This window comes from Canis lupus, chromosome 25, assembly GCF_011100685.1.
Source record: "Canis lupus familiaris isolate Mischka breed German Shepherd chromosome 25, alternate assembly UU_Cfam_GSD_1.0, whole genome shotgun sequence".
NCBI lineage: Eukaryota > Metazoa > Chordata > Mammalia > Carnivora > Canidae > Canis > Canis lupus.
Genome location: NC_049246.1, coordinates 13323311 through 13349285, shown reverse-complemented (window position 1 = coordinate 13349285; position 25975 = coordinate 13323311). Strand labels below are relative to the sequence as shown.

The window sequence follows — 25975 nt, the reverse complement described above, 5'->3', positions numbered from 1 at the left end:
ATCCACCTTCTTCAAAGTTCTTGTCACATACTCAGTCCCTGAAGAGACCCTCACCTGCCCAAGCTCTTCATTAAGGTTGGATGTTCTAGCAATGGCATAGATATTATTTTCTTTGTAATGCATATCTTCATCCTGCAAGAAATGAAACAAAATAGCAAAGCCACAGTCAGAACAAGGTTCAAAATTTCTTCAGGTGGACTGTACTACCACTGGTTTTCTGACATGACTGACACAAGAAAATTCAAAATGGCAAGTCTAGAATACCTAGAGAGTCTTGGGTGCTAGTTTCTCATATACACTGGCAGAGCTAATTCAGAGAGACAATGCTATGTAAAAACAAATGTCAGTATGTTGTTGGTTTGGTATTAGAAGACTTGGCTTCCAAATCCTGGCTCTAACTCAGATACTCTGTGGGATCCTGAGTGTGATTTGCAGCTACTACATCTACAAAATCAGAGCAATAGCACAGATCTCATAGCACTACCGTGAAAATTGAATGAGAATACACTTAAAAGCACTCTGTCTCATTTTGCGGTTGTTAAAAATAACAGTACCCTTCAAGTGATGGTAATTCATTGACATATGGAGATCATTTTAATGAGACATCTAGAAAAATTTTATTTCCAAGAAAAGTCTTTTAAAATATAACAAAATTGCAAACATACATTCAAATTGGAAAATTCAGTCACATGTTACTAAGTATTAAGTGAATGCATGGTTTTCACTTAAGAAATCTTTTCCTTAATTTGAAATGATTCTGGAATAGCTGTTTCTGTCACTCTTGCCAAGATAAATAAATCTATTATAAGTCTACTGGACCCTCCTCCTCTAGAGTATCTTAAATTTTAAGGAGCTATCTCTTTACAGTTGCTGCTAAGCCACTAGTTCTTAAATCTTTCCTCTCAGCTAGAAAAATATATTTTAAAAAATGGTGTCTTCAAGAGTGACAGAGAGAGGTACAAGGCATGGCTGAGTTAGGCTGACGCCAATGTTTGGCTTTCCTGTCAAAAGCACAACTGTCCCAAGGACTAGCATCGTGGTAAGATTATACTGATTTTTAAAACCGAAGCCACAGACCAACAAGAGAGAACTGTTTGTTAAACTTTCCGATTTCAATACTCACCCAGTTTATAAACATGGCCTGAACATATTTCACAATTTCCAGAGTGACCAGTAGACTAATGGGAATGAGATTGTGGTATAGGATGATGAACACCAATAAGTCAAACCCTAAGCTGTGGGAGCTGTAATCTGTGGGAGAAGATCAGAGGAAACATGTCACAGCTTCAGGCAATATCTTTATTCATCTTTGTTTGCATTATTACTTTTTAAAATTGTGAAAATTTCTCCATGAAAATTATTAGAAGCGTAATTAAATGGATACATCAAAATGGTTTTTAAAGTATCAGTTAAGCACCAACTATGTAAAGGATGTTTGACACGTATCAACATACAAGATCTAATAAGAGTAGACCCTGCCCTCAAGGAGCACTGGATGCAGCTTGAGAAAGTAAGATGAGTCAATAATTACGGCACAATGAATTCCACAATAGCCTTGAACATGGAGAGTAGCAACAATAACACAAAGTGGAGGGCCAAGAGAGAGGGCACAGCAAAGTTTTGAAGAAGGGAGTTTGTTAAATGGAGACAATGAAGTGAAGAGAATTATGAAGATCTTTTATTTAGCTGGAACTATGTAGCTTGAAGACAGAAATAATTAATGATTTTGAAAACTCAGGGAATGAAGGAAAATGAAACCAAAAGGAAAAGAAAAAAAAAAAAAAGAATATACTTTGTAAAACCTAGTGATAAAAGCTCTTCATTAAGGTTGGATTTTAAAGAGATAAATATGTTTGAGAGAGTAGTTTTTCAATAAAAATTCATTCTAACTTCACAGAAATTTACTGAAAAATACCTAGAAGGTATTCAGGGGACATATACCTACTGCTTTATATATGTCATTCTGAAAACTTACATCTCAATCGTAAATATTAAATTTATATGTTGAGTTATGGGAGAAGGAGTAATAACTGAAAAGATTCCAGTTATAAAAACACAAATTGATTTGTAAAAGTTAATTAATTAAACACAAATGTGTACATATGGGGACAAAATTAAGTAATAATTTAAGTTAAAATTTTATATTCATTTTTCCTAAAAAGGGGGCACACTTGTGATTTAGAACAACAGTAGTTAAATACAGATTTCTAAATTCCATCAATTTAAAAGTCGAATTTAATTCACTACAATTTCTATTCAAATTGTTATCACTGTGAGTTTTCTAGCTTTCCCTTACTTGCCATGATTATACTTTTATACTTACTGTATAATTTTAAGATCATGAATTATTCTTCTAGGCATACTAGAGGCAGATATTATTATGACTGTTTTAATAATAAACAGTCATGAGACAGAGAAGCAGACAGGAGATCTTTAGTGCTTTCCTACATTTTATTAATTACTGAAAATAAGGTTATACTTTAGTTACCCAATACCATTTTCTTCTTTTGGATTAGAATATCCTGGGTAGAGAAATATAGTCCAGAGCCAATTACGGGTTCTCATTCCAAACAAACCACTAAGTTCCTCTATACTTTTTGGTAAAAATACAGAGTCTATTTTACTTTCACAAAACAAGGGACTGGACTAGAAAACTATACAGTTCTGCTTCTAAATATAAAATTATTTATTTTAGCCAAAAAATTACTGAGTTTCTATTATGAAACGGCACTGTTCTTGGAGTTAAAGATTACAATGCTTCCTGTCTTCAAAAATTCACAATCTAGCTGGGGGCAGGAGACACAAGCAATAATAATAAAACATGGAAATGGAATGATATCTATTAAGGATATTACAGAAGCCAAGAGGGTTCCTAATTAAATTAAGAGAGAAAGATAAGATATGGGAAATGCTACAGGAGAAGGTAATATCTCATCTTGGACTGAAATGAGAAATGACAGGTATCCAGTCAAGAAGGGACCAGAGACACTTTTGAGGCAGAAGGAAGGAACACATGATAAAAGGCGTAGAGATGCTGAAGCAACTGGTAGATGGAAGGATCATGAAAGAGAACAAAAGTTAGTCTTCTGTGAATAGAGACTAAGTATTCAGGAAGGGGTGGTAGGATATCAGGTGATAGAGTTAGGACCAGGTTATAAAAGTCCTGAGTGCCATGCTATGTAGATTTATCTTGACCCTGTAGGCCAGGAATCTACAGCCAGAGTGTAAATATTTTAGGTTTTTCAGGACATACAGTCTCTGTTTTTAACTACTCAACCTTGCTATTGTAGCGTTAAAAGCAATCACAGATAATACATAAATGAATAAGTACAGCCATGTTCCAATAAAACTTTATTTACAAAAGCAAGCAGTGGGGCATCAGGCAGTAGTCTACCAAGCCATTATAGACAATAGGATACACTGAAGCTACTGCATGTATTCTTAACTACTTTTTATCTACATCTTTCTAGAAACTGTATGAAGAATGAATTTGAGTGGAATTTGACTGAGGGCTGGAAAACCAGTTGGAGAATTGTAGCAGTAGTCCAGGGATGAAAAAGAGGGTGCACACAGAGAAAATATTGAAAAGATGAAATGAACAAGACTTTGGGACTGATTGGATGATGAAGACCACGGGGGTATGAGTGGAGAAAAGAGGAGGAAGCTGAGAAGGAGGGGTAAGAGTGACCTTTATGTTTCAGCTTGGATGATGGTTGGATAGCAGTACCTACAATTTACATAGAGAATACTGAAAATAGACACTGGTTTGGGGGGAAAAAGATGAATTTAGTTTTGTACATGCTGAGTTAAGAAGTCTACATGATACCTGGAAAGCAATATCCAGGAAACAATAAGTTAGTAATTCATAGAGTGATCTGAGCTGGAGGCAAACAGGTAGAAGACATCAACTGATGGATGGCAGTTGAGATTATTAGAGCGAGTGAGCTCTGTTAGAAGGATCTAGTTGGACAAGATAATCCCTAAGAAGCTGGTGAAGGTCCTTCTGCAGGAAAAAAACAATGCAAACATACATAAATGAATGAAATTTTCACAAAATTCTCAAGATTTATGGACCCAAGTTGAGACATTCTTGGTTAACCTAGGATCCTGAAAAGCACTAGTATTTAAAAGGTGGATCAATGTTTCTACGAATCAAATAGAGAAGAGTGGTTTTTTTTTTTTTAAAAAAAAAAGACGGTGGCGTAGGTCCAAATGGATTCCACTTAAAAAATGACCATTGGGTTTGGCAATTACAAATTGATTCCTACCCTTGAGCCACAATTCCGGTAGACTGATTGAAGTGGCTTGCAGATGGAAATGGACACAAGAGTGACCAGGATGTAAGAAAATAGAAACAGTGAGGGTTGTGTCTTCTTTCAAGAAGTCTGATCAGAAGGTAAGTACAGGTCATTTGTAGGGTATGCAGAACTTGACACATTTTATCGACATCAAAATATCAGTATGGCTGTGTTTCAATAAAACTTTATTTTTGTAAGACTTTTGTAAGAATTTATATCTGTTTCTAAATAAGATAATATTCACAGCCCTGGGCTAGGGCAAATTAAATAAGCATATTTAAATTGAGATTACTTTTTTGGAATCACTGAAAATCTAAAAGCTTGAGATAGAAACTGAACAGGTACCATTTAGAAACCCAAACTGCATAAGAATGAATCTTTTATTTTTTTTATCCAACCTACAAAGTATTTATCTTAGCTTCTTTATTTTTAAGATGCTCCCAGACAGATCCTCTCAAGGGAAGTTAGAACAATAAAATCTCCAGTTGATAGATGAGAAAAGGCAGAAAGATGCATGATGGTTAATTCTGAAAACATGGAAAGACAGAAGTGGAAAAAAAAAAAAAAAAAGACAACTTTGAATGCCAAGTATCAGTTTACCTTTAAGTCTTTTGCTGACCTTCTGGTCAATTTAACCACTGAATCCCCTGTGGGGCCCCTTGTCCTCATTTTCTTGGCATCATTCATTGTATGCAGAGCACTGTACTAACCCAGTGAGGTGGGTATTATCCCCATTTTCGAATGAGGGAAGCCAAGCTCAAAGAAATAAAAAGCTTTGTCCAAGTTCTCCTGTTGATGAAGAAGTGGGCCTTGTCTGTCTGGCTCCCATCTCTTTCCTCTGCCTGTATCCTCCCTCTCCTTTATTCTGGAAAGCCAAGATTATGTGGAACTGGCAGAACAATGTCAAGAAGGAAACACTCGGTTTCTAAATTCATTAATCCTCAGCATCTCAGAAAACAAACAATAACAATAACAACAACAATAACAACAAAAAACCACCACCAGTTAAAACAAGGGCCTTCCCTTTCAAATAAAAACATGGAAACAAGTGTTTAAAGTCATTTTAGAAGCATTACAACTCCCCAAATGGTAGCTCCTTACCACCCCCAGACACTTACCTTTTGTCCCGAAGTACCAAGTGCCTTCTACATTCCAGAGTATGGCTCCCACGCAGCTCACCAGGGACATGGCCAGAAGCAGCACGAACAACACCAGGATCTGCACATTGGTCACCTTCTCAACACGTGATTTCTTGAGAGGCGATTTGATAGAATTCTGCAAAATAACACATGCACATGCACCAAAGAGAATGAAAAGCCATCAGAGGAATTATCATGCATGAATATTTTGGTGGCAGGAAGAAGTAAAAAATCCCAACAGGTGAAAAGGAGAACATATATTTTGCCAAATAACTGCCACGACTAAAAGTGTGCCACAGCGTTGAATGACATGGCTTCTCCACATTCAGTCCTTAAAGCATCTGTTACTAATTCACAAAGAACATATTCATGCAAGCAATCTATCAACTGAGAGTTCTAGGATATAAAAAAAAAAAATCAAATGTATTAAATCAGACAGTCTAGGTGATCTTTGGTACAGAACCCCCCCACCAAAAAAAAAAAAAAAAAAAAAGACAGTACTAATTTATTGGCTTTGGTATTTATAGTTTTTGAATTATTTCTGGTTTAAAAAGCATAGAAAGATACCTTTCAAAATATTCGAGATTTTACCAGTACAATAATTGCTCTGACACACGCATATTTTAGGGAAACCAAAGCTTTGGGTTAGGGCTGCATTGAGGGTTTCAAATAATAATTTTCTATTACCATTTCAAGTTTGCCCATAAATTCCTGATAACTGCCTGTAGAAGTCTACTGAAATGTTGGCAAATAAATGTACATTTAGTTTTTTAATATATAACACATAATTGGCAAGCATATAGATATATACAGATAAAGAGATATTTAACTTTTCAAACGCACTTTGCCAGATTGTTTGCCATTTCTACATTTTTTTAAGGTAGAAGCATAAATCTTCAAAATCTACAAGCTATGAAAATATGAGTTAGTAATCTAAATTACTCAACTTTTTTTTACAAAGCATAGGAATAAGATTTTTATGATCCTAGGTTTAACTTCATTAAGCATATTATTAGTGAATGTCTGTGCATGTGTGTGCACATAATTTAAAATATATATACTTATGTATATCATCTCCAAAGCAATCATGTCATTCCTCCTCTTTTGTTAACCTATATAAGTAATGTCTTCAAATGTTACACAATATAGAACAGATTCCAGCTAAGTGGGTTCTACTTAAAATCTTTCAGTAAGGAAATATTGACATTTACTAGTTCTTTCTTTCCTAAAGTCATGAAAAAGCCCTCTTTGAGATTTCCGCTATTCTGAAATGACACAATCAACATGTATAATACACATTTGCAATGATTTACACCCATAGAATAATGTGTTAGAGAAGGATGCACTTTCTCACGAGCTGCAGCACAGACAAGCCACACTGGGAGGATAATGGAGCGGTCTTCTTAAATTAACAGGAGGACATTGAAACCTAAGATGCAATGTTGTATAACCAGGTGTACAATTAAGTAATACAGCATAATAATTTGAAGTGTACTGTTGGAGGGTTGTCCATTTTACAACTGAATCATGGGTCATGATTATGTGGGTTCTATGTTGCCCTTGGTTCCCTGTCCAAATACAAACTTCTGTTTGTAGATAGTGTTTATATCATTTCTTAGTCTGGGGTTCTCAGTATACAGAGGACAAGGAAAATGTACATGTTAATGCATCATTGTGGGGTACAATCCAGGGCAGGAAGAATGGAGGAAAAAGAAAAGTGAGACAAGAAATCAGGAAGCAAACAGAGTGGGATGTCACTGACTGGTCATAGTTTTGCAAGAAAATGTATCCAGGTCCTCAGTCATGCAGCTCCCCAACTTTTCCCAGACTAGTCTGTCACCATTCCATACCTTTTTCTCTGCCATTTACAAGACAGTCACACTAAATTGCATTCCTCAATTGGATACATGCCAATTCTTGGTCTACTGCTCTCCTATCTGCCTCCCTTTTTTTTCTGAACCTCACCATGCCCTTGACACTTCCATGTATTCTATTCAGCCTTCAGGTCTTGCTTTACATGTTACTTCCCCACAAGAGCCTCAACATCAGGTCAGATGGAGCTCCTATGTAGACACAGAGCATCTTATACTTACCCCTCCTGAGTGACCTCTTGCTATTATTATCTTGACTATCTTTCTTCACACACTGCAAGTAACTCAAGGGCAGGCAAGTGCCCTTGAGCCAACTATACCCCCAAGTTCTTAGTACAGTGTCTGGCATTATATAGGTACTAAAGAGATATTTGTAGAATGAACAGTCCAAACCAAATGTTTTATTTTAGTGGATGGCATAATGGGTAGACTTATTGTCAAGTTACTTCTCATTAACAATAAACATGCAAAAAAGTTCCTACTCCAAAACAAAGTTGTCTTAAGGGATTCTTGAAACACAATGATTGATTTTTAGGCACACAATTTAGTGATTCAACACTTCCATACAACACCTGGAATACATCACAACAAGTACACTCTTTAATCCCCATCATCTATTTAATCCATCCCCTCACCCATCTCTCCCTAACGGGACTTTAAATAAAAACTTGAAAAAAATATGCTGCCTTTTTTATTTTCAATACTGTCAATGCTAGAGATATATCTTGTATTAAAAAAAGCAGCTATCCATGTTCACTGCAGCGATATTTATAATAGTTTCTCTCCCCTAGACTTTTTAATGTACCTATGTCATTTCCAACATTAAAGATTGGTTGATTATTGATTTCAGAGAGAGAGAGGAAGAGAGAGAGTGCATGCATGCACATGAGCAGGGAGAGGGGCAAAGGGATAGAGAGAGAGAATCTCAAGCAAACTCTGCTCTGAGAATGAAGCCAGGTGTGGAGCTCGATCCTACTACCCTGTGATCATGACCTGAACCAAAATCAAGAGTCAGAAGCTCAACCAACTGAGCCACCCAGGTGTCCCTCCACATGTTTATATAGAATGTAATTTTAAGTCTTCAATAGCAATTCACATAATATTCTGTACAGATTGATGATACTATTTTTGCCAACACAAAATGTTTTCCATACATTTATGTGTCTATATACATATTATTAAATATTTGTTCATTATGCAATAAAAAAGAAAGAAAGAGAGAGAGAGAGAAAAAGAAAGAAAAAGAAAGAAAGAAAGAAAGAAAGAAGAATAAAGAAAAAAGAAAGAAAACAAAAAGAAGAAGAAGAAAGACATAAAGAACGAAAGAAGAAAGAAGAAAAAGACGGCCGAACTCCATAGCATATGAAGTATGTAAGGCTTTTCGTGACTCCTCATTCCTTCCTACCCTCCCCCATCCCTCCCTCCCTCCCTCTCCCTCCCTCCTCCCTCCCTCCCTAACGCACCGCCACTAAGACATTGAGAGGATGGCCATGTGTTAAGAATTTACACAGAACTTCTAATGTCATTTTGGCCAAAATAATCTTATCACAAATGGGAGGCATATAGACTGAAATGAAATATGGATCTCCCTTCAAACTTCAGGTTAGTAAACAGAAATAAGCTTCCTAAATTTAAGAGATAAATGCTAAACCCCTCACTTCATGAAAAAAGAAAAAATGTAGAGGTAATACTGTCATCACAAATTATTTTACCTGCATGAATTTGGTTTCAAATCCAGTGTAAACAACTATGCCAAGGACCCACTGAGTATTTTTAAGTTGTGTACCTCTTAGCAAGACCTGATCAGGCCCAATTGGAACAGGGCTAAAAATAAAGAAGAACATTTATAAATTACCAAAAATAGTTTTTTTCCTTTTTTTTTTTTCACAATGCATAGCAAGCCTAAGCTTTCATCTTATATATATTTCCTTTTGTCAAGTCCAACTGTAAGGGGAAGTAGCAATAAAACAAATGTGTTTTCATAGAAAGTACCTCCTTATAAAAGAGGATGGAAAAAATTGTGTTATCATCCATTTCTCACTAACCCAAAGTTATGTCGATTAAAATTTGAGAAAGAAAATATCTCTTATACCTAGAGAGACTACAAAACTTATTGTCAAGTAAGAAGAAGAATAAACACCTGTGTGCCAACTTGGTAACCTATAGAAAAGATTACACGTGGTCATTCAGAGCACACAAAACAAGCTCAGTCTGCCATATTTACCTGTCCTCCTCTGCTCCCGCACAGGCTGACTCATTATATAAAAGATGTTTCTATAAAAGTCTTAGGTGGAAGCTAAGTAGAAGTGGAGCAGAAATTAGGAAAAATCCTTCATCATTGTCAAACTGAATCCTTAGTGGGTTCTCTTCTTAGATGACTTTCAAAACCTTATTCTTCCCACTAATTGACCCCAAGAGATGTGCTAAGTGCTTGTATACAAAAGGAACTTGGACCAGACTTCTCAAGCCCTTCCATTTGCAGGTACACTGATTAAGAAAATGCCATACATTTTCCTCTTCCACTTAAGAACTCCTTTTTTTTCTTTTTATATCAATATACTGATGCCTCAAGTAAAAAAAAAATGAAAAAGTATAAAGGTTTAGAATGTTACCAACCAAGAGAACAAAAACTTCCATATTTTCTGTTCCATTAAAAAAAAAATGTTTGGGGCAGCCTGAGTGGTTCAGTGGTTTAGCACCACCTTCAGCCCAGGGCCTGATCCTGGGGGCCCAGGATCGAGTCCCATGTCGGACTCCCTGCATGGAGCCTGCTTCTCCCTCTGCCTGTGTCTCTACCTCTCTCTCTCTCTCTCTGTGTGTGTGTGTCTCTCATGAATAAATAAATAAAATCTTAAAATAAAATGTTTGAGGAGAGAAAGATGATACCTTTCATCATTTAGATACAAGGTTCCAATGAAGGTATTGAAATGACGATTAGGTCCTTCACATTCTATTTTTCCAGATAGGCTTGACAATTGCCTTTCTGTTTGCATTTGAGCTGTTTCTAACAAAGCCTGTAAAATAAAGTCAAAGTTAAAAAAATGAAAATAAAAATTTAATGGCAAATTTCAATGTCTCTAGTAGTTAATAAAATAAAATTATGAAAATCAGGATCTAAAAATGTATTGCACTTAACAGATAATAAATAATGTATATCAAACTTTAACATAAACTTTGTTAGAAAACTGCCATACCAGAATTTTGCAAATAACTTTAATAAGGTTGAAAGGAGTAGAAAAGTTAAGTTTTCATCACCTCTGTATGAAAATAACACTTTTGAAAGTGAAGTCACTATAACCAAACATCATATCACATTTGATACATTTATGCCTTTAGTTGATGATGCTGAACTCTGGACCACGCTAAGAGCAGCAAGGATCTAGAATAGCGATTCCAGATTTTTGCATGCATCAGATTCACCTGGAAGTCTTGTTAAAATACAGATTGCTGAGATGTACACCCAAGGTTTTTATTCAGTAGGTCTGGGGCAGGGCACTAGAATTCACATTTCCAAAAGGATGGTGATGCTGCTGGTCCAGGGATCACTTGGAGAAACACTGACCTAAGGAATTTCTCATTGCAATAAGATGATCCCAACTTTCCAGAGAGAAAAAGTAGATCATCTTTGGGAAAACAAGAATCAAATTGTCATCAGTCTTTTTAACAGCAATATGAGATACAGGAAGACAGTGAATTTTTATTTTTAATTATCTAAATAAAAGACCCTTTAAATTTAAATGTTATATCTTCCCAAATATCAAACAAAGGCGAATATATAATGCAAATATTCTCAGGCATGCAAACAATGTCTTAGAGGTTTCGATGCTCAGAAACCAACATTGAAACAGTCTGGGATGAACTTCTGTTAATCAAAAGATGCCTTAAAGAAAACATAAGAGCAAGTTACCAACTGGGTAAGTGTCTTCTAGACGTTTGTAACACATATAACTGACAAAGAATTGGTATGAAAAATATGTAAAGAAATTATATAAACCAATAAAAATTACAAATATCTCAATATATAAGTGAACAAACCACATGAACAAGTACTTCCTAAAGAAAATTTGTATTGCCAGTAAGCTCAAAAACAGATGTTCAAGTGATATATTAATGAATTTAAAAAGAAAAAGCATTATTACGTCGGTAGAGGCTGAAAAAATTAGTAAAAGGCGTAAGATGTATTCTGGAAAAATAAAACTCTTAGCAAAACTTCACAAATTTGATAAAAAGCAAACAAAAAGCAACTATTCACACTTAGCTATAAAATGTTAAAGCATTTCCATGTTCGTTAGGATCAAGAAGAGACTAGGTTCTATCACCAAATATCTGCAACTGCTCAGGAATTTCTGGGTAATGTCAAAAGATAGGGGGGATTCTTTTACCCAAAAAAATCCTATCTCCTTGACTTAAAAATCATAAACATGTGTAATAGAATGGAAGGTGGTTGGCTTCAAGATCAATAAACAAAAATAAGTAGATGTATCACAGTTAAACATTCACCCACTAGAGTGTCCTCTAGGAAAGCTGCTATGAACATTTGCATGTTTATTGTTGTCACGTGAACCTAGGTTTTCATCTCTCTGGGATAGTACAATTACAGGTTATATGATAGTTGCATGTTTAATTTTACACAAAACTGCCAAAATGTTTCCCCAAGTGGCTGTGTCATTTATATTCCCGTATTATATATATGTCATTTATATATTGAATATAAATATATATTTATATTCAAACCCATAGTGTTTGAATGATTCAGTTTCTCCACATCCTTACCTACATTCAGTGTTGGAACTATTTTCAACTTTGGCCATTCTGATAGGTGTGTAGTGACATTTCACTTTGATTTTAATTTGCATTTCCCAAATGGCTAATGATGTAGAAAATGTCTTCGTGTGCTTATTTGCCATTTTTATACCCTGTTCTATGAAATATCGCTTGTGCTCAATTTCTAATTGAATTGTTTTGTTTGGCCTTTTTTTTTTTTTTTTCTGTAGAGTTGGAGAGTTCTTTACATATTCCAGATACCAGTCCTTTGTCAAACATGTGGTTTGCAAATATTTTCTCCCAGTTTTCAGCTTGTCTTTTCATCCTCTTCAAAAGTGAAAGCCTTTCATTTTGATAAGGTCCAACTTCTCAATTTTTCCTTTTCTGGACCATATTTTTAGTATCGATTTTGAGAAATCTTGGCCTACTTACTCTAAATTCTGAAGATTTTTTTTTCCAATTTTTTTTCCTAAAAGTTTTATATTTTATATTTAAGTCATGATAAATTATTATTTAGCTTTTATATAAAGTATGAGACTTAGGTCAACAGTTTATTTATTTTGCCTATGAATGTACAATTACTCCAGCACCATTTGTTGAAAGGATGATCTTTTCTCCAGTGAACTGCTTTTCCTCTTTTGACAAAATCATTTGGGCACATTTGTGTAGATTTGTTTCTGGGTTTTCTATCTGTGGCTTTGAGCTATGTGACCATCCTTTTACCAAAACTATACACTCTTGATTACTGTAGTCACAGAATGTCTTGAAGTCAGATAGAGTTAGTCCTTCCATTTTATGCTGCTCTTTCAAAGTTGTTTTAGCTAAAGTTTTTTTGCCTTTATGTACATATTTTAGGATAAATTTATCTGTCTCTACAAAAAGTCTTGCTGGTATTTTCATAGGAGCTGCATTAAACCTATATGTCAATTTGGGGAGAATTAACATCCTTACTGTGTTGAGTCTTTCAATCCATGAACACTGTTTATCTCTCCATTTATCTAGATCTTCTTTCATTTCTCTCATCAACATTGTAATGAAATTTTTGGCATTCAGGTCCTGTCAGTATTGTTAGATTTATATCTAATTTATATTTTGAGCACTTATAAATGAAACTATATTTTCAAGATTGTATTTACTTATTTGAGAGAGAATGAGTCGGGGAGGGGCAGGGAGAGAGGGAGGCAGATTCCCCACTGAGCAGGGAGTCAGGGGCTCAACCCCAGGACCCTGGGATCTCGACCTGAGCGGAAGGCAGATGCTTAACCAGCTGAGCCACCCATGCGCCCTGACCCTGTATTTCTAATTTCAGGGTCCACATGTTTATTGCCACTATAAGAAATAAAGTGGTTTTTGTATGTTTATCTGGTATCCTGCATCCTTGCCAAAAACACATTATTTCATTTTATTTTAGATCTCTCAGGAATCTAAGTAAACAACTTTCCTATGTAGACAACTATGTCAAATCAAATAGACAGTTTTATTACTTCCCTTCCAATCTGTAGGCCTGTTTTCTTCTTATTGTACTTCCTACCTCTTCCAATGCTATGTGAACAAAAGTAGTGAGAGCAGATATCCTTGCCTGTTTCCCATCCGGGGGGATGCATTTAGTCTCTACCACTTATATTTTACCACTTATTTTTAATATTAGCTTTAAGTTTTTTTGTAGATGTTCTTTACCAAGTAGAGAATATTCTCCTTTATTTCTACATTCTCTAAGTTTTTATCATGAATTGACACTGAATTTTGTCAGATGCTTTTCCTGCATGTATTGATATTATTATGTGATTTTTCTTCTTTAGCCTAAAATGGTGGATTACATGAATTGATTTTCAATTATTAAACAAGCCGTGACTACATGGAATTAACCTTTATAATTCTTTCCATATATTGCTGAATTCTACTTACTAATATTTTTAAAGAGTCTGAGTGTTTATTCCCACAAAGGATATTGGACTGTTTTCTTTTTTTCCAGTCTCTGTCTGATTTGAGTATCAGGGTAAAAATAACAGCTTCATGAAATGAGTTGGGAAGTGCTCCCTCCTCTTCTGTTTTCTGGAGAAGACTGTGTATAATTGATGTTAATTTTTCTTTGTATGTTGTTAGAATTCTCCAGTGAAACCATGTAGGTCTTGAGATTTCTTTTGGGGGAGTTTTTAAATTATAAATTCAATTTCCTTAGTAGTTATTGGGCTATTCAATTTACCTTTCTCTAGCATTTGTAGGTTCTGTTATCTTCATCACTGATTTCCAGCTTTATTCCATTGTGGTTGGAGAACACGTCCTCCATGGTTTCAATTTTTTTAATTTTATGAGGTTTGTTTTATGACAAAGGTATTGTCTATCTTGGTGTATATTCCTTGTACACTGAAAAGACTGTGTGTCTTTCTTTTGTTGGGTATTGTTGAATGTTATATAAATATAAATCAACAGATCCTGTGGATTAATGGCACATTGTTCTGTATCTTTGACAATGTTCAATCCAGTTGTTCTGTCAATTAATGAGGGTAGCTGAAGTCTCCAAGTGTAAATGTGGATTTGTATATTCATCCTTTAAATTCTATCACTCTTAGCTTCACATATTTGCAGTTCTGTTTTTTGATGTATACACACATCAGCATTGCTATGTCTTATTGGTGGATTGACTCCCTTATCATTGTATAATGATAAAAAATGTTCCTTTCTGTCTCTAGCAATTTCATCTGCTCTGATGTTTATTTGACCTGATATTAATCTAGCTATTCCTGATTTCTTTTAATTAATCTTTACATGATATATCTTTTCCATTTTTTTACTTTTAACCTGACTACACCATTATAAATAAAAATGTTTTTTTAATAAATAGCATATAGTTGGATCATGTTTCTAACCCATTAGATGATACTTTAACTCAATACTTAATGGCATATTAATACCATTTATATTCAATATAATTATCGATATTTTTATTTTTCCTTTCTGGTTTTGCTTTTTGCTTTTTCCTGCCTTCCTTTGGATTACTTGAACATTTTTTAGAATTCCATTTTGGTTTATTTGTTTTAAAATATGTTCCTTTGATATAACTATTGCAGTGGTTGCTCCAGGAATTATGTTATTAATAAGCAACTTCTCATAGTTTATTTGTATCATCATTTTACAAGTTTAAATATAGAAGCCTTGCTTCCTTTTGTCTCTTTACCCTCATCATTATATATCTTAAATTTCTCCCACACATTTAGAACCATATCAGATAATTTTATGATTTTTGCTTCAACCATCAAACATAATTTAGAAAACTCAAGAGGGAAAAAAAAGCTTATTGTATTTAGCTTTATTTTTGCTTATCATGTTCTTTCTTCCTTCTTCCTTATGTTCCTTTTTTATGGTTTCCTTTCTGTTTCAAAACCTTCCTTTAGCCATTCTTTTACAGTGAGTCTTGTAGCAACAAATTCTGTTATTTTTCCTTCGATCGGGAGTGTATTAATTCTCTCTTCATTCTTGAAAAGTATTTTTGCTGGATACATGATTCTGGGCTGACAGTTCTTCCCTATCACCATTTTAAAAATGTTATGCCATTTTTTTTCTGATCTCCACGGGTTTTAAAGAGAAATTTTCTGCTATATGAGGGGTCTTTTCCCTATAGGTAGGATCCTTTTTCTCTCACTGCTTTAAAATATTTTTTCTTTGTTTCCAAAAGTTTTTAGTTGTATAGATTCTTTGGGTCTATCCTTTTCGGCTTGCTCAGCTTCTTAAATTTGTAGTTTATGTCTTTTGGCAAATTTGTGAAGTTTTAGTCATCGTTTCTTCTAGTAGTTTTTCAGCTCTACCCTCTCTTCACCTTCCAGAATCTCATGCCATAAATGTACTGGCTTCCTACTTGGTTTTTCTGACACATTCTTGTGGGGGAGTTGGGTGCCTTATTACAGCTGGGTAAGGGTGAAGGTCTAAGGCTCCACACTTAACTTTTGCTGGCATAGGTGGGAGTGGGGCCAAATACTCTGGTGTTTTGCTGGAGTAGAGTGGTCATTGTCTCAAAACTTCTATCCTGCTGGCTGCCCCTTTTCTGGTCCTTTGACTAAAGAATGGAGGTTTTATTTTGTTTTGTTTTTTGTCTGTGCCATTGGTTTTTCTGGGTTTTTGGTTTCTTCAGTTCTAAGCTTGGTATATACGAGGCAAAAAGAAAACCCAGGGAACTCGCCACTCTGTTGTTCCCTGGGTTCCATGGTCCCATAATATGTTGTCTTCAACCACTCTTTCAGTGTTTTCTCATATTTGCTTTCTATATAATGTCCAAAGGCTTTAGTTGTCCTCAGCAGGAAAAATAAAAGAAACTATGTTAACTTCATTTCCCCTGAAACAGAAATCTGTAATTGCATTTTTAAAAATCAGGAAGGTACCACTAAACTATTACAATAATTAGTACTGGGAATAAAGATGGGATTTGGAAGGAGGAGATAAAGTTTAACAGACAGCCAAAGTTTCTATATTATTTATATTATTTTTACAAAGATGATATATTACTTTAATAAATTCTAAATATGTTTCTTTCATTTTTCATTTTTTTCATTAAATCAAGTTAAAGTTTGCATAAAAGATTAGCAGACATGTAAATAGTCAAATGTAAATTCAGGGACTTCCTTGCTGAAGCAAAGTGATAAAGCAGACTCAATTATCTTAAAGATTGTCTCTTTCCATTAATAGGAAGTTAATTGGAAAACTATCTCTTTTATAATCACAAGTTACTCTGAAATGCAAATAATAGTTTAAAAAGCAGTGGTTATATGCTCAGAGCTCATTTATACCCCTTTAATCTAGTTATGATGTTTATCATGACGGTTGTTTTATCACCAAAGCATTAACAAAAATATCCTCAAAATAATATGCACAAAGGCATGTCATCCTTTATATGATCTGAATTTTATAGGACATTTTTTTTCTTGCACTAGTGACATATCACCTAGTTCCTACTTAACTTTTTAAAAGAACCCCTCTAAATAATTAGTAAGAATGAATTACCTCTATACAACAGCAGAGAAATACTTTTCTTCATGAGAAAAATAATAACTGGTACCTGGAAAAAATTGGCATTGTGAGCTTAGACACAGAATTAGGATTTAAAAAGGTGTCTTGGGATGCCTGGGTGGCTCAGCGGTTGAGCATCTGACTTCAGTTCAGGGTGTGATCTCAGGATCTGGGATTGAGTCCCACATTGAGCTCCCTGTGAAGAGCCTGCTTCTCCCTCTGCCTATGTCTCTCCCTCTCTCTCTCTCTCTCTCTCTGTGTGTGTCTCTTATGGATAAATAAATAAATCTTAAAAAAAAAAAGTGTCTTTACCTGCCGTAATTTTAGGTTTGTCTCCCCATCCAGATTAGATGTTGCAACATAGCATGTTACTTGAGGTTCACTAAGGAGGATAAAGCAAATAACATTGAATTAATATCTCTCTAAAAATTAATTTCCCAATAATGTTAACAATGAAATAAGACCTACATCAACAGCTGAAAGGACTGTTGAAAGCTGAAAGAATGGGACACCTGGGTGGCTCAGCAGTTTAGCACCTGCCTTCAGCCCAGGGCATGATCCTGCAGTTGCAGGATCAAGTCCCACATCGGGCTCCCTGCATAGAGCCTGCTTCTCCCTCTGTCTGTGTCTCTGCCTCTCTTTCTGTGTCTCTCATTAATAAATAAATAAAATATTTTAAAAAATAATAAAGCTGAAAGAATTACAATTACTTTTTCAGGAGACATTAGCAGTCTGATACTACAAGTCTAAAATTCATCTTATGTAGAAAACTTTCTACCCCTACAAAGCCCTTTAATCCCAAAAAGAGAAATGGCTGAGGGTGAACAGAAGAGGTTATATAGCTCAGAACAGACCAGTGTCACAGCTAAGGTCAAATCTAAAATTCTGTTGTTTTCTAAAATAGGTCCATTGTAGTTCCCAATGGCTCAGGCTCTATGGTCTTTATATAATGAGGGTAAAATCTTTAGGATAACTCTGGACAGAGCAGAGGCTCTCAAACACTACACTTGGGCTTCTCTATTTCTACCTAACCTCATCATTTAAGAAGTCAAGACACTAAAGTAACGAACATTTGCCTTGCCAGATTCTACTCCATGTCAAATGCAATTCATTCATGAAAATTAATTGTTTTGGGGGGAAATGCCACAAAGAATAACAAAAACTGTCATTAAAGTTTACTTAGTTTTGATTTCAGTCTTAACTCTTTTGACTGTATTTCACTTACTGATTATCAAGTTTAAAGTAAAACAATCTGTATCAATTTTGCCCGATAAGACCATATACCTCCAAAATAAAAATATATCTTTATTAAAGATATCAGTGATATAACAAAGTAAGAACTTCTAAAAATTTTCTCTTCTATAAAACAGTGAGATAACTGACAAAAACTATGAGAATCAACTTTCTTAGAACTTGGAAAATTAATTAAATACTTAAATCAACCCAGGGAGATTTTACTCAAGAAAAAAAAAAAAAGCCAAATATTGGTTTTGAAAAAGTTCCACTTCTTCCTTTTGACTGCTTTAAATATAATAGTCCACATTCCTGGTAATGAGGGAGCATAAAACAGCAAGACTTCTTTTAAAGTATGCTCCCATAAAGTCATTATTTTACCTATATGATGGATCTCTGAAAGGTTCCCCTTGAAGGGCTTGTTTTTATTTGACCTGACCCAGAGTTTACCCAGTGCTAAAATCCTGGGTAAACAGTGGCGGGGATGGGGAAAACATTTGTTGAGAACATCATGAAAGTGTTTTAATATTGCAGTGTCTGAGGTGATATATAACAGGGGAAACAATAGACTAATCAAAGGGCCTATAAGAAAAATTTGTACTAAGAAGCAACACAAATAAATCCTGGGTGGGGTGACTGGGTGGCTTAGTCGGTTAGGTATCCAAATCTTGATCTCAGCTCAGGTCTTCATCTCAAGGTCATGAATTCAAGCCTGCTTTGGGCTCCACACTGGGCAGGGATCCCTTAAAATTTTTTTTTAAAATAAATCCTAGGTAAGAGAAAGAATCTGATTGCCAGAGATGCCACATTATATTACTTAAAATGTCCCACTTTCAATAAAAAACCACGAGACATGAAAACCATGAGAAGTAAGTATGATCCATACACAGATTAAAAAGCAATCAATAGAAAGCGTCCCTGAGCAAAACCAGACATTGAACTTACTACACAAAGATGTAAATCAGACATGCTAAATATGTTCAAATAGCTAAAAGAAATTATGTTGAAAGAAATAACATATTAGAATATGTCCCATCAAATAAAGATTATCAAGAAAGAAAGAAAAATGATAAAAATGAGACCAAATAAAAATTCTAAGTTGAAAAGTAAAATAAGTGAAGTGAAAAATTCATTGCTTAGATTTGAGCAAGCAGAAAAAGACTCAAACCTGAAGATAGATCAATTGAGATAACTCAGTCTAAGAAACAAAAATTTTAAAGAATAAAGAAAAATAAACAAAGCCTCAGAAACATGTGGAATACAAACAAACATACCAACAAATGCATAATGGGAGTCCCAAAAGGAGAAAACTAAGGGACAGAAAAAAATATTAAAGAAATGCTGTTCCAAAACCTCCCAAAGTTGATGAAGAGCATTAATCTATACATCCAAGAAGCTCAACAAAATAAGCCTTCAAGTAAAATATTCTCAAAGAAACCACACCTAGACAAATAATAATCACACTGTTAAAAGTTAAAGCCAAAGAGAAAATCTTGAAAGTAACAAGGGGAAAGCTACTCACCACTTTCAAGAGATGCCAAATAAGGCTATAAATCATTTCTCAGCAGAAACTTTGGAGGATTGGGGCACCTGGGTGGCACTGTCGGTTAAGCATCCAACTCTTGGCTTTGGCTAAGATCATGAACTCAGGGTCATAAGATCTAGCCTTTCATTGGGTTTTGCACTCAGCATAGAGTCTGCTTGAGATTCTCTCTCCCTCTCCCTGCCCCTCCCCCTCTCTCTGTCTCTCTTTCATATTAATAAATCTGAAAGAAAGAAAGAAACAAACAAACAAACCTTGGAGGATAGAAGGCACTAGGATGACATATTCAAAGCAGTGAAAAAAAATACACATTCTTTGAATATTCTCCAAGATTGATCACATGCTAGACCATACAACAAGCCTCAATAAATTTAAAGGGTTGAAATCATACAAAGTACATTCTTAGATCACAATAGGATGAAGTTGGAAATTAATAGGGAAATAAATTTGGGGAATTCCCAAATAAGTGGAATTTAAAGAACACACTACTAAATAACCAATGGGTCAAAGAGAGATCAAAAAGGAAGTTAAAAAAATACTTTGAAGTGAATGAGAGTTAAATTTATACCTGTAAATGACTACATTTTAAAAAGTTAAAAAGAAAAATCTCAAATTAATAACCTTGACACCTTAAAAAAACTAAAAAAAAAGAAGATATTTTAGATACATTTATAAATGAAAACATAAAGCTTGCAAAATACAAGGGGGGGATGTATATAGATGTATTTGTCTATAAACATAAAAGATCCCTGGAAGTATACACAGGAACATAATAGCATTGCGTATCTGATGGCAGGGAAACAGAAGGGAGGGAGACATCACTGGATGTCTTTTCCTAACTTTTAAAACTTGAAACACATGTGTGAATTAGCTATTCTAAAAAATTAAAACATTTAAAAGCCCCTTGAAACTCCTCTTTCAAATTTGAAATACTCTAATGTACTCAGTCTAGCAATCATATAACCATGATTTTGTTCAAGCCCTGACTGGCTTAGAGCATTGTATTGGTGTTTCTCCTTTCAAATCCATTGCTAATAAATGTCTTATTATCTTTCTATTTTTACAACTCCCACATGGAAAACATAAAACAAACTATTCTTTTTTCTGAGAGAAGTGAGAACCAAGAATACAAATAGAAAAGATCTGTTCCAAATGATAAAGCTTTTCCATTAGACCAATAGCCCTTATTTAAAAAAAATTTTGTCTCTAAATTTGATCATGAGATATGCATATCTATGGCCAATAAAGTGGTACCTGCTTTTAAAATATTTTTAATACAGAAGACAAATGTTTCAAAGAAAGTGAATTTTAGCAAATTTTTATATGTATCTCTTACAAATTTGAAAGATAGAAAAAATTAAATTTTATTTTTTGTGTGAAATATATCATACATCCAAAAGTTTATAGAATGTTTACAGTGTGAGAACAACAAAATACTGTTTTATTGCTATATATATTGCCAGATAAGAAATTGACCAGAAAGGCCTCCCAATTGCATTTTCCTCTCTTTCTCCTAGAGATAGCTACTATATTAATATTTGTGATAATTATTTCCTTTTCTTTATAATTTTATTACTACATTTGTGTGTATCATTAAGCAATATATTGGTAACTTATTATCTATAACAATTTGGGGGGGTTATGTACACAATAATATCATCTACAAATAATGAGAATCTTGTTCTTTTATTCTACTCCATATATACCAGTTTTTTCCTTTGATTGGGTTAAAATAGTTTCCTTTTATTGGTAGTTTTCTAGGAGTTTTTATCACAAATGAATGTTGCATATTTTGAAATGCTCCTATTGATATAATCATGTTTTTTACCTTTTAATCTACTAAAATGAAAATGCATTAAAGTGCGTTATTTGGTTTCCTAATAATGAAACTGCTGTGGTCACTCTTCAGTAGTAGGATCAAGCCCCTACCCAAGATTTGGTTTGAGTGTCAAAACTGATAATGCCACAAACATACCAAAATGGTGGGAAGGTTATTATTTATAAGGTGCCAAAGGAGGGTGCACACAGGCTTTCCTGTTAGGCAGCCCAGACGTGCACGAAGGGGAAGAGGAAGAGAGGCTTAAAAGTTGTCAGCAAACATCCAAAAATGGAATCAGACTCATTATAAAAATAAATTGCATTCCTGTGATGAACCCCATCTGATCATTACATATTACCATCTTTAATATTGTCAAGTTTTAGTATTTTTATATTATAATTAACAAAACACACCTGTAAATTTACTTTATCATCCCATCTTTGTTCATTTTTTGTATGAAGGTTATATATATCAGCCTCAGAAAATTAACTAGAGAGTATTCTTTCTTTCTATCTCTTTGAACAGTTTATTGGAAGATTGGTATTTCCTCTACATTGATCATGTGACAGAATTTTACGATTACAATGTCTGGTCCTGAGAGTCTCTGTGGGTTTTTTTTTTTTTTTTTTACTACTTTCATAGTATTTTTAATGATTATATGACCATTCAGGTTCCATATCCTTTCTAAAACAACTTTTGGTAAGTTATATTTTTCTATGGATTTATGCATTTTATTTAAATGCTAAAACATGATTATAAACTTTCATAAGATCCTCTCTTTAATCTCTGATGCATTTTTAATTATATCAACTTCTCAATTTTTTCATATTGTGTACTTGTGCCTTTTTTTCTTCCCTGATTAATCTTACCAGAATTTTATTAGTCTTTTTCTAAGAAATAACAGTAAGCTCTTTTGTCCAATAGGTTAAAGCACTGGTGGCAAAAACAAATTACATCTGGTAGGAATAAGAGTTAGCATTGGTATTTCTGCTTTTCCAGAAGCTTTGATAATGGCTGTGGAACAAATCTCTCTTCCTAATAAATCTCTCCATGCTGCAAGATGATCTGTGTCTAGAAGGCGAGGAACATGTTTTTATCACTTTGAGATGATTATGACTTGATCTAGGGAAACATTTTACCCAACATATCAAATGCAGCTGTGTTCATAACTATAGCCACTCTTACCTAGAGATGCTCCAAACTATGTTCTCCTTAGAGGGAACACGAGGACAGAGCTGAGCTCTCCAAGGGGCCCAATATAGAAACAGATGAGGAGGTGGTCAGACATGACCTAATGGGAAGGAAATACTGATTGTAGGGAGTCTCTGTATGTTTCCTCCAAAACAGCCAATGAATAGTTCTACATAAAGAACAGAGACTATGTTTTTAAATTTGAGCCTCACACGAGCCCACTAAATGGTGGTACTGAAAAATCACTTACTCTCGCGTGAGTCACTGTTGATAGAATAGAAACATCTCAGTATTAGCATGAGATTAAAATATGATAATAAGTGTAAATATTTTAAAGTTTTCTGAATGTCTGTAAAAATTACAGAAAGGATGGAATTAATCTAAAAATTAGGATGGAAGAATATATGTCCAGGGAATTAAAGAAAAGATAATAAAAGGATAGAAAAGCAGTCAGCAAACTATGGCCCACAGGCTATAAAGAGGTTCTGACTCTTTTTATAAATAAAGTTTTATAGGAACACGGCCACACCTATTTGTTTACATATTGCCTATGGCTGCTTCTGATGCTACAACAGAGTTTGCATGGCCCTCAAAGCTGAAAATATTTACTATCAGTCCTTTCACAGTAAAAGGTTTTGCAACTTGACTTTGCAGTAAGACTTTGCTGGTCTATCATATAGAAAGAGATGGAGAAAGGGGTGAAAGGGAAGGCCTTTGGTTTTCTTAAAATTTCTAATTCAGAATAAGAATTCCTTAAATGGGGGTGCCTAGGTGGCTCAGTCTGTTAAGAATGTGGCTCTTGGGTTTGGCTCAGATTTTGATCTCAGGGTCGTGAGATCAAGCCTTGTGTCAGGCTCCATGCTCAGCACAGAGTTTGCTTGAAATTCTCTTTCCCAGTCTGCCCCTTCCCCTCCAAAATAATAAGTAAATAAATCTTAAAAAAAAAAAAGGTTCCTTCAATGCCCACTATCATAACCAACCTGGAAGAAATCAGAACCATGTCTGCAGGAAGGAACTGTCCATTTGAGGCCTTCACAATATCGCCCACAATTACCTTTGAAACCATGAGAGAAATCACAGATGCATCAATTTTAAAAGCAAACACAGAGTCAAAATGTATCAAATATTTTTAAGAAAAAAGTATGATCTGAAAATTCTGGAACCATGCTAAGAAACTCTAGATATTTTAGAACAATTTTATTCTTTGAGGGATTCATTCCTCTAACACAGTTGTTCTTAACCAGGAGCTATTTGCCCTGCTCTTCCATCAGGGATGGAAGTGTCTGGATGGAAATGTCTGGAGACATTTTGAGTTGACACAACTTTAGGGGTTTTAGGAGATGATGCTATTGGCATCAAGGGGATAGAAGCCAGGGACAGCCCCCCACCTCAACAAATGATTTTCTGACCCAAAATGTAAATAGTGCCAAAGTTGAGAAATTCAAGCAACTGTTTTTGCAGTGATGTGCAGTTCATACACTATCACACTGTAATTGCTTGCCTAATGGTGCGGTTTCTCTCTGCTGGTCTGGAGCTTCACGTAGAACAGAAAAAAAAGCCCATCTCAATCAATCAATCAATCAATCAATCAATCAATATTTGTTTACTGAATGTATGAGTGAATTCTAACTTGTAAGAAAGAGAGATCTAAATACTAGGAACAATACATGAAGAAAGCAGTATGAGTTTTCGATGCTTCCTTCCTGTGTGCTTTTCTTGAACAAACGCCTTAAGCATTTACACTGTGCTAAGCTATTGAGGACACAACTCTCAAAATTCACAGGCCCTTCCTGGGCAGCTAGAAAAGCTGAGGGAGGAGGGAGGATTGAAATTCTATCCTAAACTAATTCTGGACCTATACTGAAAAAAATAATAATTTCTTTCTGAAGAGGAAAAGAACAAGGAGACTCTATTTTTCTTTTTATAGTATGATTATATAGATCATTTCTATCTTCATTAATTGAGCAAAGATTAATTAAATATTTCAAATCAAAGTGAGAAGAGAATCTTAAAAGCTGTGTCTATAAATGCTGAGAACACATGTAATAGTAGGGAAGAAAAAAGAATTGTTAATTAAACATTCACAACTTATATCAAGTTCACAGTGCAGTGAACAAGGCATTTGTAGCTTATATAAACAACTAACTTACAGCACAATCTAGCAATGGCTAGAATGAGACAAGCTGAGACTTTGTGATTAAAACTAGATTTCCCCCCAGAAACAATATTAAGGCAGAAGATTATGTACCCAAGGAACTGACAGTAAGCAGTCATCACCCTAAGGGAGGTCATGAAAAGCACGTCTCTTACAAACTCTTATTTCTATTTTGCCCACAGGACCCCAAATCAGCTCCCTTTTCCTTTTGTAAGCACCTGTGTAAAGTGCTCCATTTGGTTAGACAGGTGTAAAAGGAGTCAAGAAGGATAAGAATTCCTGGTCCTTGGCTCTAGTTGTTTCACTTGTTCTTTCAGTGGAAGGCACTGGAGGTAAATTAAACTCAATCATACAATTACCTCTGCTCAGAAAGAAGCCTGCCATCCCCCAACCTCCTGCAACCTCACTCCTCTCCCCTTGTCTCTCACCAACCCTCTCCCCTGAGACTCTGCCACCAGGGATGGAGTGGATCTCTCAGGGACTTCTTTCTCTTGGTCCAATGAGAGGAGCAAAATTGCAATCATGACTGACTCATCTGTTTTATCTCTCTCAGGGCAAGAAATGCTGACAATACTTAGAAATGAAAACACTTTTATAATTAGTCCTCAAAGGAATTTTACACTGGTCAGCAATGAATTATTGAGGAAGACAAAGTATCTAGCCCCACTATGCCTTTAACTTCTATCATAGGGCAAATATTTATGAAAACATTCCCTGATGTAGTCTCCATATAACGATTGTCTTGTACCCTGATCAACAGTTTGTGAAGCATCATCCTTAAAAATTCCAGACAATGACACAGAGGTTAACACAGAAGCACATTAGAAAGGATGTAGTCTTCCAACCAAATAGACTTAAATTCAAAGCCTTTCAGTACTTTCACGCTGTGTAACTTTAAGCAAAATACTTATTCTCTTTGATCCTCTACTTCCTTACTCATCTACAAAACAGGATAATATGACAG

General features: G+C 34.8%; 1 protein-coding gene across 9 annotated transcripts in view; it reads right to left on the bottom strand.

The window, feature by feature from the left end:
* Positions 1–25975, bottom strand: part of LOC486036 (ATPase, aminophospholipid transporter, class I, type 8A, member 2-like) — a 182902-nt gene that overhangs the window by 131329 nt on the left and 25598 nt on the right. For 8 of the 9 annotated variants that reach the window (XM_038573428.1, XM_038573426.1, XM_038573427.1 and 5 more), the window contains 7 exons: positions 23837–23910; positions 17383–17452; positions 10195–10322; positions 9021–9132; positions 5417–5573; positions 1124–1251; positions 55–132 (listed from right to left, as the gene is read on the bottom strand). In XM_038573428.1, the coding sequence (XP_038429356.1) occupies positions 55–132; positions 1124–1251; positions 5417–5573; positions 9021–9132; positions 10195–10322; positions 17383–17452; positions 23837–23910 (747 nt within the window). The remainder of the gene's footprint in view (positions 1–54; positions 133–1123; positions 1252–5416; positions 5574–9020; positions 9133–10194; positions 10323–17382; positions 17453–23836; positions 23911–25975) is intronic. The other variant, XM_038573432.1, reaches the window with a different exon arrangement.